Source organism: Rhineura floridana, chromosome 3 (genome assembly GCF_030035675.1).
Source record: "Rhineura floridana isolate rRhiFlo1 chromosome 3, rRhiFlo1.hap2, whole genome shotgun sequence".
Taxonomy (NCBI): Eukaryota; Metazoa; Chordata; class Lepidosauria; order Squamata; family Rhineuridae; genus Rhineura; species Rhineura floridana.
In genome coordinates this window covers 77,866,338-77,881,401 of record NC_084482.1, presented here as the reverse complement: position 1 = coordinate 77,881,401, position 15,064 = coordinate 77,866,338, and the positions used below count along the sequence as shown (strand labels likewise).

Here is a 15,064-nt window from a genome sequence, read left to right as displayed (position 1 = left end):
AAGCCTAGAACTTTATCTCTACCACCACTATTTGCTCAGTTCCTCAGACTCCCTTCCTTCAAAGATTAGGTCAGGCATAGGGATCTGCTCACTGTAAAGACAGATGCAAAGAATTCATTTAGCTTCTCTTTAATCTCCTTATTCTGCTTCAGCACACCTTTGACTCCCTAGACAGTCTCCTGCTTTGAATGCATTTAAAGAATTTTTGTTGCTGCTCTTTATGTTTTTAGCAATTTGCTCCTCAAATTCTTTTTTAGCATCCCTTATTGTCTGCTTGCATAGCTTTTGCCAAAGTTTGGGCTCCTTTTTGTTCTCCTCATTCGGACGAAACTTTCATAGTTTGAAGGAAGCCTTGCCTCTAATAGCAAATTTGACTCTGCTCATTAACCATGCTGACATCCTCTTGCCCTTGATGAGCACCTTTCTTGATCTGTGGTATACACTCCAGTTGTTACAGTTTTGACATTTGCCTTTTGTGGAGGAGGATTCTTTAACATCCAGTGAATGTTGAAGAATCCCCCTCCACAAAAGCCAAATGTGAAAACTTTGTAAAGAAGTTTAGGCATGTCTCCTGCTGTGCAGGAGCTAAAGGCCAGGCACTCATTAAAAAAACACTGTATAATTAACTTGTGGTACAACGATACACATGTCTACTCAAAAGTAAGTGTCTTTGAGTTTGATGGGGGTTACTCCCAGGTAAGTGGGTAGCAGCCTAGGCTTTGGTTTAGGGTTGGCATAGAGAAAAAACCATTTAACAGTTTATGGCAGGCAGAAATTCAACAGGTTAAGCATTTTTATTATGGGAAAAGCTTCACCATGACAATACTCTCTCTAATTTTGTATGCCATGTTCCCCACAGCAGCCATTTTGTGTTATGCCATGCTATTTTATGATTGGTACCCACAGCACTCTCTCAAAATTTAAAATGTACCCACTGATTCAAAAAGGTTGGTAACCCCTGTTCTAACCACTATACCACACTGGCTTATTACAAGCCTAAGTGTAGTCACCAGAACACAAAAGCAAGTGTCCGTAGCTTCCATTTGATGGACATATATGAGACAGCCCTGAGTCATTTTTGTGTCTACTTATTTCTATTCAGACTTTAGGCCACTTTTCAGCCACAAGGGACCTCAACTCAAAGTGGCCTACAATAAAAATCATAATAAAATTAAGCATTATTGAAATATTAATTATAAAACAAACCAAAAATCCATAAACACTAGCAGCACTTTATCTGATTAAATTAAAACACATACACAAGCTACCAAATTTCTTAAGCAGCTGTAGCGTAGTAGCTGAGATCTGATAGCTAGAATTCCTTCGCCTGAAATGTTACCTCACTCTGACAGTGAACTCACTGTGACTACTGACAAGGCATTTCCCCCCTCATACTCAACCTTCTATAGCCACAGTACAGGGGAAATAATAATAGCCATAGAGATCACAAGAACATAGGAACCTGCCTTATATAAGAGTAGTATATATGCCCTTCTTGTCTAGTTTTGTCTACTCAACTAGAAGCAGCTCTCCATCTTCTCAGGCAAAGGTCTGTCACATTACCTGCTGCCGGATCCTTTCTCAAAGTGGAGATGTCAGGGATTGAACCTCAGACCTTCTGCATGCAAGGCATTGGCTCTATCAGCGCTGGTGCCAGGGGGTGGCCAGGTTGGGCCCTGGCAGAGGGCCCTGCAGCCCAGAGGGGGCCCTACCTAGGGTGGGAGGGTAGCACTCCCATTCTGTGATCCACAGCACCATCAGCTCCCAACCCTGTCACAGATCACAGAAAGGGAGCTCCTAGACACCTTCCCCCCAATACAGTTAGTGCAGGCTTCAATAAGCCTGCACACAAGCCCCATATATGTCTCCCATCCCTGTGAATGACATGTGTACTGCACGCACATGTCTGCCATCAACCAAGATGGCGGTGGAGGCTTCCTTAAGGGGCTGATGCTCCCACTGCCATTTTGGTTGATGGTAGGCATGCACGCACAGTGCACACATGCCTGTCATCAACTAAGATGGTGGTGGAAGCTTCCTTAAGGGGTTGACACCCGTGCTGCCATCTTGGTTGATGGCAGGCATGCGCACACAGGGAGCACATCATTTACAGGGACAATACAGGTCGGTGGAATATGCAGGTGGGCTTATTAGGCCCATGCTGCATATATGAAGGGGTTGGGCTACAGTGCTGTGGGCCCAGACCAGGCTGGTGCCCAAGGGCCCAGGCATGCCTGGTGCTGACCCTGGGTTCTATCACTGAACTAACCCCCCCCCCATTTCATGTGCTGAAGCACTCTTGACACTTGAAATGCTCTATATCAAGAATAGCCCAATGTGGTGCCCTCCAGATATTGTTGGAAGTCCAACTCCTATCAGCCTCAACCAGCATGGTCAATGGCCAGGTATGATGAGAGCTGTAATTCAGCAACATCTGGAGGGCACCATGTTGGGCACCTCTACTCTATATAAATGCTTTTTTAAAAAGTGGGTTTATGCGCATGAACACTGAGGTAGCCCTTTCTTGCAGCCATATGATATTCTTTCTCAGTGGAAGCAATCAGAATTCTAAATATACTATGCCTCCTTTCATTTCCCAACAGGCATGAGAAAGTGATAACCTTGGCTCAATGTGTGACCAAAGTCTATCGACAACTGGCTACCCAAGCAGTTATATCCATCACACAAGAAACTTATAAGCAGCCACCACACTGTTAAGTTAGATATCACAGAGGATCCTTTGAAACAAGCAGTCTTTGCTTTCTCCATTAGGCCATCAATGGCTCAGAAATCATGGGATACCACACAACACTGCAAATCATTAAAAACACATGGTTTTTGTTTGTATCCATGCCACTTCCAGTATTCTATTCAAATCTCTAATGTAAATTCATTGCAGTACAGCACATATTCATTTTTTTCTGTTGCCTATTAACCGCTTCTATATTTGGGAAAGGAACTTGTGCAACTGGGTCTCTTAATGCTATTAATGCCAGTAACACTAGCAGAAGATATATAGAATCTTGGCAAGTAAAAAGCTTTTCTGTGCACCTTTTAAAGATGCATTATCTTTCTGCGTCCCTGCAGTCTCATGAATTTGCACAGACACTACCCAACCGGATGGAACCCTCGCTTGGTTTGGTTTCCTTGTTTTGGTTGTTTTGATGTCAAGCTCATTTCAATGTTTGACTCCAGATTCTAGTGTAAATACAGAATGAATCCACCAATTTAAGTGCGGTATATTCTGTGTGACCAGTATTGCTGTAAAATGTGTGCAACTATTCTAAAAAGAGTCATAATACTCCTTTGATGTTCTTTACTATCACAGTTGTTCTGTTTCAAGATATTCTTCTACAACTATAACACATAACTCAGATTCAAATCAGGTTGTAACTAGAAATATCTACTGTACAAATCCCAAGAATAAAATAAAAAACATTTGGGTTGGTTAAAAAAAAAGAACAAAACCCTGCAAAGTTTTTTTATGTTATATAATTCCACATTTCCTTTTGTAACTCCCTGCTCTTCATGGCTAAACTTTTTGTCTATAGAAAATCAAGACTTCCTGAATTCTCAGACATCCTCTGGCTGAAATAACAAAATTGATATAACAGTGGGGTTTCTGAAATGCAGGAGCGCCACTGTGAAGGCCACTAGAGCTTCAAAAGTAGGATACAAATCTAAAAATGAGTAATTCCCATAAAGAGACCTCGTGTCTTTGACTTGCAACACTATGCATCAAAGGGGATGATAATACGTGAAACAATTTTAAAAAATTTGAGGGCCCAACTAAATATTTCACCAATCGCCACCACCACGTGTGGAGGTTTCACAAACCCTTCTGCATGTTTGCATTCCACATGTTGTTCATGTTTTTCAAGGGGGAATGGCAACAAAATGTTACCATTTGAAGTGTTCCTGCTTAGGATTTTCTCCAGCCAGCCGTGCCCTTACACAGGATACTCCAATCTATCCCCTCACTCCCTACTATTCTGCTTTTTTCCCCTCCAACAGTCCGCTAGTATTCTATGAGCACTGATCATGCACTGATCATATTGGACTGTTTTAGGGTTCCTTCCCTCAGAAGTTTTTATCCTAGAGATTTTTTTTATTTTCTGTAATCCTTGGGTTCTACAACACCTATTGATAGTGCCATTTTGGCTACATAAGGATCCATACACAGAGAATGAATTTGCTATTAGCATATAGAATGTTTTCATATTATCCAGTTGGGGCCGTCAACACGGTAAGCAGCTTTTTAAACACCACGTTACTAATTTATTTTTAAAATTATATTTATATCTCACTTTTCTTCCACAGAACTCAAGATGACACATGTAGACTTGCCAGGCAGTCTCCCATCTAGATAATGACCAGACCCAGACCTGCGTAGTTTCAGCAAGCTTATCATTACATCACGTGCCTTCAGACAATGCTGTGGACTATAGCACCTACTTGGAATGCCATTACACAGAAAGTTTTTTTCCTAGTGGGGAGGGATGAGGGGAGGTAACACTTGGACGAGCCCTTAGAAAGGCACACATAGTGACCATCACCCATCATCAGGCTGAGCTGCAAAGACAGGATGTTGTAGTAAATGGCATACTGACTCGGCAAACGGCAGTTTGGTATGATTATGTCTATGGATTCTAATTTTAGCCCTATTCATGCATTGAAAGGAATGTGTGAGGCTTAAACCAGGAATGGGCAAATAAAAAAGTGGCCTACCTGTCAATCACCTGATAGGATATGATTTCAGATGAATCTGATCTTGCAGGGTTTTACATTCAGTGCCAAATGTAAACACCTGCAAAGACACAATCAGGACCACACTCTAAGGCTCCTAATAGTTCCTTTGAAGCCACAGCTTCATGATATCAGGTGAGTGACATGTGGTAAGGGCCACCCCAAACAGCCTTGTGGGCCAAACTGGGTGGCCTCACGGTCCTTATTTGGCCCATGGGCTAGAAGTTCCCCACTACTGGCTTAAACCAAGGAGGGGAATGGGTATGCACACACCATCCCTGCCCCCAATGTCCTTGCGTGCTCTAGGCATGTACACTCCATCCTCAACCTTCCCAAGTTGAAGGGGAATGTCTGAAGAAAGTTTGTAAGTGCATTCAGCTGAATATACTTACAAGCCCCAAGAAGGTTGGGAGCAGAGTGGGCACACATGTGCCTACTCTCTCTCCCATGCTTAAACCCTCACACATTCTTTTGAAAGCATAAATAGGCCATGGTGATCTATTCAGTATAGGAAAATTTATTCACTACATTTTATTCCCACCTTTCCTTCTAGTAACTCAAGATGGCATTCATGGTTCTCCTTCTGCCTAACCCATTTTGTCTCCACAACAAGCCTGTGAGGTAGGTTAAGGCTGAGAGATAGTGACTGGACAAAGGTCACCCAGTGTCCTTTGTGGCTAAATGAGATGCTGGGTTTTCCTGATCACCACTTACACCATTATACCACACTGGCTGTTACCACTGCACTATCAAAATGGGCCTTCTCAATTGTGGAACTCTGCCCACAAAACTCCCTCCCTGTAGACATATAATTGGCTCTCTACTGAATTTTAGGCAGGGCATGAGGTGCCTATTTTTAATCAAGCCTACAGGGCATGGCGATACTGTGTGGCTCATAATGATTTTTGGTTTTATGCTATTTTTTTAAAAGGTTTTAAAGTGATGTTGCTTTGATGCATTTCATTATAAATTTTGTGAGTCATCTTGAAAGAGCCTCAATTCTGAAAAGTGGGATACAAATAATGTTGATGTAGCTGAGCTACACTTTTGTGTGTGCAGTCCAATCCTATGCCTACTTATTCAGACACAGAGCCCAACAACTCTTACTCCCAAATACATGTGTCCAGCATCTAGCCTTAGTCACTAGAAATGGCTATGCACACCTGTTGATTGTCATGGAATCATGTTGCTTTTGTAAACCTTGTTTTGCTCTTATACTGTGTACCTAATAGACAATATGATACCGACAAATCAAGTGATATTTCAGTCATATCTACTGAGCTCTTCTCAAATGTCATGACATTTTTAAAAGCCATATAGCATTTTCTGAACATTAGCAAGTATATTATGTGTGCTTATCTTACAAGTTTCTATAAGGCATTGCAGTGAAAAATGTGAGCATTAAGGTGCTGCCTTAAGCTTATAGGCACTGTCAGCTGGGCACTGTCAACTATTGTGAACTAGCAACAGAGCTGGAACTAGCTTTAGCATAGTCTCAGGTATTCCTGCTCTCTGAGCTACTCTCAGTGGATCTTGAACTAGGGAATTGTGGGAAAGAGCCACCAAAATTCAGTTTTTCCAAGCACACTAATTTAGAGTTTATGCAGTTTTTTACAGATAGGCATATAAGTAACATGCCACCTTTTCCTTTTCTGTGATCACTTTCCATGGCGATGTCAGCCCTTCAAGAAACAAGCACATGCTGTTATCCACCTAATCCTATCCAGGCACTTGTTTCTCTATACAATGTTAGTCCCATGGAGGACAAAGCAGGGATGAGCACTCATGCCCCACATTCTCAGTCATCCTCTGTGAGTTGGAGGTTGGCCGTCAGCACTGGGTAGTGGGGAGCCCACAAGACTCCCGAGCACAGCCTAGTCCAATTAAGTCTGGTATCTCCTTCTATACTCCATCTTAAGATTGTCACTAGAGTTTTTTTCCTCTCCCATCCCACCCTCAGCTGAGCATCTAGTCTGATGAAGACTTCTGGAAAACTCAAGATTCTTCACTATTTTGTGACATTTTGGTTGGCCACGACAAAGGTATTGGGCCAACATAGGTGGGGTACAGTAAAACTTACAAATCTACTTAAAATCATAGAGTCCAGCTATAAAAATCCCTGCTGCGCACTAACCGTTTCCAAAAAAATTAGGTCAGGATTGAGGAACTGGTAGCCCTCTGGATGTTGCTGGACTTGAACTCTGATGAGCCCCAAGCCAGCATGGCAAATGGCAAGGATGATGGGAGTCATAGTGTCACAGGTTCTCATTTTCTGGGGCTTAGGCAAACAATCATGCTTTGATTTGGTGCCAAAATGAAAAAAAGAGTTGGTGCTAGCTGTATCTCAAAAGGGAAGGCATTCCACAACTGGGGTGCCACAAGGGAGAAGGCCCTCTCATGTGACTCTGCATAATGCAACACCTGGAGACAGATGAACATTGAGGGCAGAGACACACTGTTTATTTATTAGATTTATATCCCACCCTTCCTCCCAGTAGGAGCCCAGGGCAGTTCCAGTCCGTCTCCATCTCTTTCTGAAAATGGGGGCACATGATACTAGTCAAGCCCTATCACTTTCCCCTGTAAAACCTGGTGGGCTCAGCTTGAGTGCATTTTAAATTCGCTTCAAAGAGATTTCACAACTGATTGGCTGATCAACCCGTTCCCCCTCCAAGGTGTGGTCAATGGAAATACTTTGCTGCAGGCAACTAGTGTGCTCACAACCTGAGAAGGGCCTTCCCAGAAAATCTTAACCTCTAGGTAAGACAATATGGGGGAAGGCACACCTTCAAGTACTCAGCTCTCAAGTCATGCAAGGTTTTAGAAGTCATTAACACCACCCTGAATTCTGCTTCCTTTCCTTTGTGTGTTCTTTCAAAATTGCTATTTAACAGGAAAAGAGTCAGGTAAAGCTTTTCTTCCCTCTCAACATAGCGATGGAGAAATTTGAGCAGTTTCTATTTCCTGCATCTGTAAACCCACAGAACGTTTTGTCCATAAAAGAGAGGAACACAAGGTGCAATCTAAACTCCCTCCCTTCTCCACTGCAAGCAGATATGACTAAACAACATCAGCTTTATTAAAACCTACACAGTTTGATCATCAAACACATGGCTGACCTCCTACACTTCAGCAGCCTATACAATGAATAATTTGCATGCCGGACTAATGAAATGGAAATGGACTGCCTGTCATGGCCCCGTCAGAGGACTCCTCAGATGAGGATGACTCGGGAGTAACAGCAGCAGACCCAGGAGCAGCAGGAGACACGGAGGAGCCTCCTGAGAATCCAGCTCCTTCTGCCCCTCAGCTGCAGAGCACCCCAGGGACAGCAGAGGCCCTACAGCCAGACACAGACAGTGAACAGGATACTCCCCCCTCACCTGCAGAACGTAGACAGCAGAAGGTCAGGCAGAAGAGAGGCAGGCCTGTCTCCTTAAGGCCCAAACGCTGAGGGCTCACACCTGCTGTCCATCCTGCTCTTTATAAGGCACACCTTGGCTGCAGCTTGTTGCTGACTGCAACGTCAGGCGTGGCTTTGTGTAGACCTAATTTCCCTGCAGCATCTCTTTGACTGACCTCCTTGGCAATTGATCCCGGACCTCCACTGACCTCGCTTCTGGACTTCTGACTCGGCAAGTACGCTTCGGATAGGCCTGGCAGATTTACAACCCGACTGCTGGCTAAGGACTTTCCTTCCCTGCCAAAGACCCAGGAATTTCCAGCCCCCCCTGGCACTGCTGATGCAGTGTAGAGCTGACACTGCCTTCATGTCAATCCCGATTTATGGCGATCCTATGAATACAGTTTTCATGGTAAGCAGTATTCAGAGCGGGTTTGCCATTGCCTTCCTCTGAGGCTGTGAGCAGTGACTGGCCCAAGGTCACCCAGTGAGCTTTATGGCTGTGTGGGGATTTGAACCCTGGTCTCTCAGGTCGTAGTCCTAGGACATGTAAAACTGACCATGGGAGAGGGGGAGGGCAGAGGAGATTGGAAGGGGATGGAGGAGGGGAAGGGAGAGATGGAGTGGACATGCCTGGCGTACACAAGGACATTGGGGGCAGGGGTGGTATGTTTATGCCCATTCCCCTCCTTGGTTTAAGCCAGCAATGGGGAACCTCCAGCCCATACTTTGCAGTATCCCATTTCAAGTGTAGTGACTCCTTTGGGATGGACTCATTTCTCTATTCACACACCCACACACTAGCCCTTAAAACACCAAAGGCTGGATTATCCTCACAGCAGCACATTCTGGGGTGATCTCATCTGAAGGGGAGTGGGGTGGGTAAGGAGGAGAGTGTCCCATCACCTTCACTTAACATCTTGCTATGGCTATTAGTAAGGGTTTTACACATATACATATACACACACAATTCTGTGACAAATTAAAATCAGATTAAGTCCCATACTGAGAAAGAGCAATCAAACAGTTAGTCCAATATCATGTATTCAACAAGACCTAAATTCTACTGTGAGAGTGTAGCATACATGGAAGAGGACGTCTCATGTCATTCCCTCAAAGTCTTCAGAATACACAGAAATAAAGACAAGTGAGCATAAAAGAATGAGTTAAGGGTGCTAAAGGCTGCATTAAATGATCTTGAGTGCATTTTCTAGAAAATGATATAAACATTACTGTCACTCAGGATTAAATATTTTCACTGTACTGTGGGTTAATTAACCTGAAAGAGACCCCTCCTGCCCTAATTGGAAGAGGATCTTCATAACTCACAAACATATATTTACAAGCTGGAAAAAACTCTGGGTTATATTCAAGGTAGCGCTAAGGAGAATATGGGAACAGGCATTATCTCTGAACCAGAAGGGCATTTTGGAATCAAGGAGAGTGGGACTTGGCCCAGAGAGGTTTGTCTCACAGCTGCTAAGCCATTCTTTCTATTTCTATTATGAGGGGGATGCACAATGTTTGGAATCACCAGTTCAGCATCTTTCTTTCTCTGAAATAAAGCCCTTTAATATCTCACATGAGTTGGGCACAGTGAGTTTCCTGCCAGTCCATGACTTTTGCCGGACTGCCTCTAACACAGACAAGTGTATGTGAAGGTGCCAAGCTTCTGTAAAGTCTCATTCTTCCTCCCACCCACCACCCTAAAGAATGCCAGTTACGAACTGATCAAGAATATCAAGAAAGTGCCTGTGAAACAGTCTAACCTTACAATATTCCCTTAAATGCAAGCTAGATAGGCTGAAAAATGGCATTCCAATAAAAAGGATGCAGAAAACAATCTTCACTTACCATTTTTTAAAAAAAAATATCCCTGTGCTTTCACCTTAAAAAGTTTGAGGCAACAACTTAGTCAGCTCCTGAACTGATGATCTGCTTTGGTTATGTAATCTCTCCCAGCCTAAGATCACTTTAATATTGCTCAGTTGTTTGGCATTCACTACCTTGGCTGTCTCCTATATGGTGCTTATTATCAGAAATGTGAGCAATTACCAAGACTATCTCGTCTTCTACCGGTATGGTCGTTGCTGAGAGTGCAGCTGCCCTAGCTGCCTTTGTCATAGCTCTCTGAGTTTGTAGATTGGTAAAGTAGTTGACAGCTGCAAACTCGGTAAGTGCAGAAAAGACAAAGGCAAAGCACACAGCAATGAACCAATCCATGGCAGTACCGTAAGACACCTTGGGCAAAGAGTGGCGGGTGCTGATGCTCAATGTAGTCATAGTTAGAACAGTAGTGATCCCTGCAAAATAAGAGAGGAAAGGAAGCTGTTAGGCTTCTGTGAATATCCCTTTTCAAGCTTGCAAGCACCATGAGTAGCCATACACACTCATTTCTCTTTGCATAACTGCCACATACCCTATAAACAGATTTACAGCCTGAGCTGTAAGCCATGTTTACTTAAAAGTAAGTACCAATCATTTCTATAGGAACTTCTTGAGAAGTGTGCTTATTTGTACATGTTTACTCAGAAGTAAGTTCCACTGAGTTCAATAGCACTCAATCCCTAGAGTTACAGAGCTATAGCCTTGTAATGAGATCCTAAGTTTGTTTATTAGAAATAATCCTCACTGTTGGATTGCTCCCCAACAAGAGTCCAGTTCAGTCCACCATGACTACTCAGAAGATTCAGTGGGACTTACCCCCGGGTAAGTCAACACATTAAATTCTCTGTCACATTCTTTAAATAAAAACAATGCTATCTCTATCACAGTACAGTAGCAGTAGAATACCCTGAATGAATGAACGAACAAACAAAGGTCATGAGAAGAAAGCATGAATACCAGCCACATCTCTCACTGGAACAGATTTTTTGTTGATCCAAAACACAACTTGGGATAAGATTACAGTCATCATGCATGGGATGTATGTCCAAATGAGACAGTAGCTATTTTCCTTTGAAGATGGAAACAAGAGCACCTGAAGTAAATATTCACCTAAAAAAAATACACAGGCAATGAGAAATGCTGGATGAATGGAATGATACAGAGTGGTTTCAGGCAGAGGTGATAATACCGGCATACCAAAAACTGTCCTAGCTTGGACAGATTCCTTATTAATCCAGAAAGACACCTGAGAGAGGATGACCGTCATGATGCAAGGAGTATATATTTGTATCATGAAGTAGCCCATCTTCCTTTGTAAGTGGAAATAAACAGTCATGATTATGTATTCACCTGTTAGGAAACAAGTATGCCAGCATTATATTTGTTCATGTATTACAGAATCTTGGAATATTTTAAACAAACACATAGGGATGGCTATATGGACTCACTATTTTTTTTAAAAAAAATTGTATTAAGATTTGCAATATATTATTCACTTTTGCATTTTTTTCTATTTTGCGCAAATAATTTTGGATTTCCTTGTTATTAGGGAGGCCCTGCTCATATCCCTTTGAAATTTTATTCAGCTACGCTTCACAGATTTCAGTAGGCATTGCCCACAAACTTTCAAGCATAACTTCACAAACATATGAACTAGAGGTTTGGGTTTTTTAAAATGAAAGAAAGCTGAGACTCGGGAAGCTGAATTCTACACCTAAGACAACATCCTGCATTTTTCCTGTGCTCCCACTGAATATATAAAAAAAACCAAAGTTTTTTAGCTAGTTTTATGGCCAGTCCTATCTCAGAAGCTTAGAGGCATGACACATACATGACACAACACCTCCCTTGCTGTTGCATCTTCCCTCAAGGTAAAATAGCCTCCTGTGTGGTAGCAAAATGACTGGGTCTGGAACTGTAAGGAATGATCAAAACTCCCAGCAATAGGCTCATTATAATTCATTCTCCACAGAATTAGCAGTTGTGGCAACTGCGCCACCTGACATATGAACAAGCCACACTATGTGTGTGCAAAAGCACCATGCTGAAAATCAGTCTCTGAAAGGAAGTCAGTTGTACTTTCCAGCAGATTAGCCAAGACCATGAATAATGTCAGAAACAGAACACAGTGGTTTCAATGGCCATTTACTGATATTAGCATTCCACATGCAGCTGTAATCTTACCTGTATTGGATTTAATTGTTTTACTAGAGACTGTTTGCCCTATAAGGTCATACTGGAGAAGACTGGAAGATTCTTGTGGAATTTCCACTGAATACAATGGTCCTTTTTTCCAGGTGTAAATAATCTCATTTTTAGGATAGGCATCTGAGTAAGGGAGAGAGAGGGAAAAATGGTCATGTATTAATTATACTTAAATCTCAGCGCCAAAACAAGCAGTAAATCTGTTCTCTGGTAGATGCTGCTGCGGTTGGAGCACACAGCATGGCGTGATCTCTGTTCTGTGCACTGTTCTGACAAACAAACTGTCCCATTGCCCTCTTGAACAATAACGACCTCTGGATCAAGAATGACTAATTTAGCTTCTGGAACGCCCTGTTTGGACTAGAGGGTCTGAATATTGCAAATGCAAGGAGCAATATTTCAAACTATCTTGGTTAACGATACTCATCTGATGTGTTCCAGGCTTATCTCATAGTCTAGATGTATGCAGGGAAATTATTATTGTTTATTTAATTTGTATCCCGCCCTTCCTCCCAGCAGGAGCCCAGGGCGGCAAACAAGGCACTAAAAACACTTTAAATCATCATAAAAACAAATCTTAAAATACATTAAGACAAAACAGCATTAAAAACATTTAAAACACTTTTTAAAAGGGGTTAAAAACATTATTAAAACACCCCATATTCCACTTGCTGAAGTAAAAGCCAACAATGCAAACATTGTGTACTTCTCCAGCATGAGTCTGCACTGAAGGTTTCGTTTCTGTACAACTTTCACACTAGTGGACAGCTGGGGGTCCAAACAGCTATGACCTGAAACACAGGAGGAGGGAACCTCAACCCGATGGTCTAATGCAGCTCTGCAAGTCTCTCCATCTGGCCCTCAGAACTCTACTCATGCCACACACCCTCCACAGTTATGTCCCCTCTCCCCAAGTCACACCCCTCACCAGCCCTGCTTTGCGCTCTCCTTGAGTGTTTTTGCCTGGTTGAAATCTGTCCCTGAACTCTGAGATCACCTTTTGCTTGCCTGAATGCAGGAAAGAAGGGTATGTAAGATTAGCCTGCTGTACAAAGGGAAAATTTACATCCATTGCTCTGCCCACCTTGGCATCTGGCCTCGCCCACCACTGGTATGCGGCCCTTGAAAGGTTGCCCAGAAGAGAATGTGTTCGTTGGGCTGAAAAATGATCCCCACCCAGTACAGCATAAAGTTTAAACAATGCACAATACGTGCACAATTGTTTTATTTATAGTATTTCTTATCCGCTCTTCACTGCCAAAATAATCCAATTAAGATTTGCATTTACATTAAAATCATACATGCAATGCACATTAAAACAAAACAGAGAATATACAAGCTAGCACACAACCAGCAGAGTCAATAGCAATGCAAACGAGTAAATCTTCAGCTGGTGCTGAAAACCAGTGAGAATCAGCACCAGCCATTTCTGGGAAGGCGGGGAAGTCCAGTTAAGAGGGCTTTCTCCGTAGATCTTAATGCATATCTAGGTCCCAAGCAGCATAGATGTCAGTAATGAACTTCAGTAGCCTAACAGTAGCAGCGGTGCTCTTTTAAGATTGGTATAATAAGTTCATGGTAGCAGTCCTACATAACATACTAGCTATGGCTGTTCCAAACCAGCTACAAAGGCAGCCTGACACAGACCACATTACAGATATTCAGTCTTGAGATCAGCAGCACATGAATTACTGTGGCCAGACTATCCTTCTCCTGGAACAGCTGTAGTTGGCATACTAACCTTAGCCGGCTTTCCTTTCCATAAAGGCCCTAAACTTGTCACAACAGGCTACTAACGTGTTAACTGGGATCAATGTTAACAAACCCCATACCACTGAGAATAGCTCTGCCTGATTGCTGTTTGAGGACACAACGGAGATGGCAAAATAACCCTTCTTTGCCACCTTCACTACCATGTAGTAGGCACAAACATATACTCTAGAACATCTTTTGTAATCTTTGTAAAGACATTTGCTCCACTTGCATTGCAGCCATCATCCAACTTGCTTCATTGCCCAAAGCTCCCCTGAAAATCCGGGAGTAGCCCAGACTCTGTACCATTGGAAAGTAAGCACAGGAGCGATCACACTGACTTACTTCATCTCACCATTCCGCAGCAACTCCGGAGATCAGTAAGATCACCTCTATCAACCAAATCTCCCAAAGCATTCATGAATCCCTCAAATTACATGAATATCTGGGAGTGGACTATCTTAATGAGTCCCCCAATCCTGCTGGACGAACCGATGCCATCAGAACAAACCTCATCAGAAAATGGTATGACCACGACAATGGAGTAACGACAATTCCCCTGCTCCAGATCATTGTCTTCATGCCCCGGTTCAAAGACTAAATCAAGTACATGCTCTGCAGCGTGCCCCATGGTTGTCATGGTGGTCATGAAGTCCTCAGGTGGTCTCCTCAAGACAGCCCTGGCCTGAGTGTTGAAGTTCTCCAAAATAAAAGTCCTGGGGTTCTCCCATGCCATCTCTGAAACCACTTCTGGCATGGAGACTCCTGGGGATGGCATGGGCAGTACACCAGCCTCATTCTAGTTCCATCTCTCTGGCCCTACATCAGATGAAATTCCTCAAACCCTGAACTGGAATGCAATGGTCCCCTGGTGGAGAGAAAGAATCCTTATGGAGCACTGTGGCACACACACCCCTGGCCCTCTAGTCAGTACAGTTGGTGCTATACTGAGTACCCAGGTGGACAAAGTTAAACCAGACTAATTCTACCCAACTAGTCCACACAGGTCTCGGTAATACACATTAGGTTGGGCCCCTCATCTATGATCAAGTAACGGATGACAGATGTTTT

General features: G+C 43.0%; 1 protein-coding gene across 1 annotated transcript in view; it reads right to left on the bottom strand.

Moving 5' to 3' along the window:
• The window catches only part of GABRA6 (gamma-aminobutyric acid type A receptor subunit alpha6), a 40,812-nt gene that overhangs the window by 13,750 nt on the left and 11,998 nt on the right, over positions 1 to 15,064 (bottom strand). The window contains 3 exon segments of the mRNA XM_061616764.1: positions 10,205 to 10,452; positions 11,234 to 11,386; positions 12,221 to 12,364. Coding sequence (XP_061472748.1) covers positions 10,205 to 10,452; positions 11,234 to 11,386; positions 12,221 to 12,364 — 545 coding nt within the window.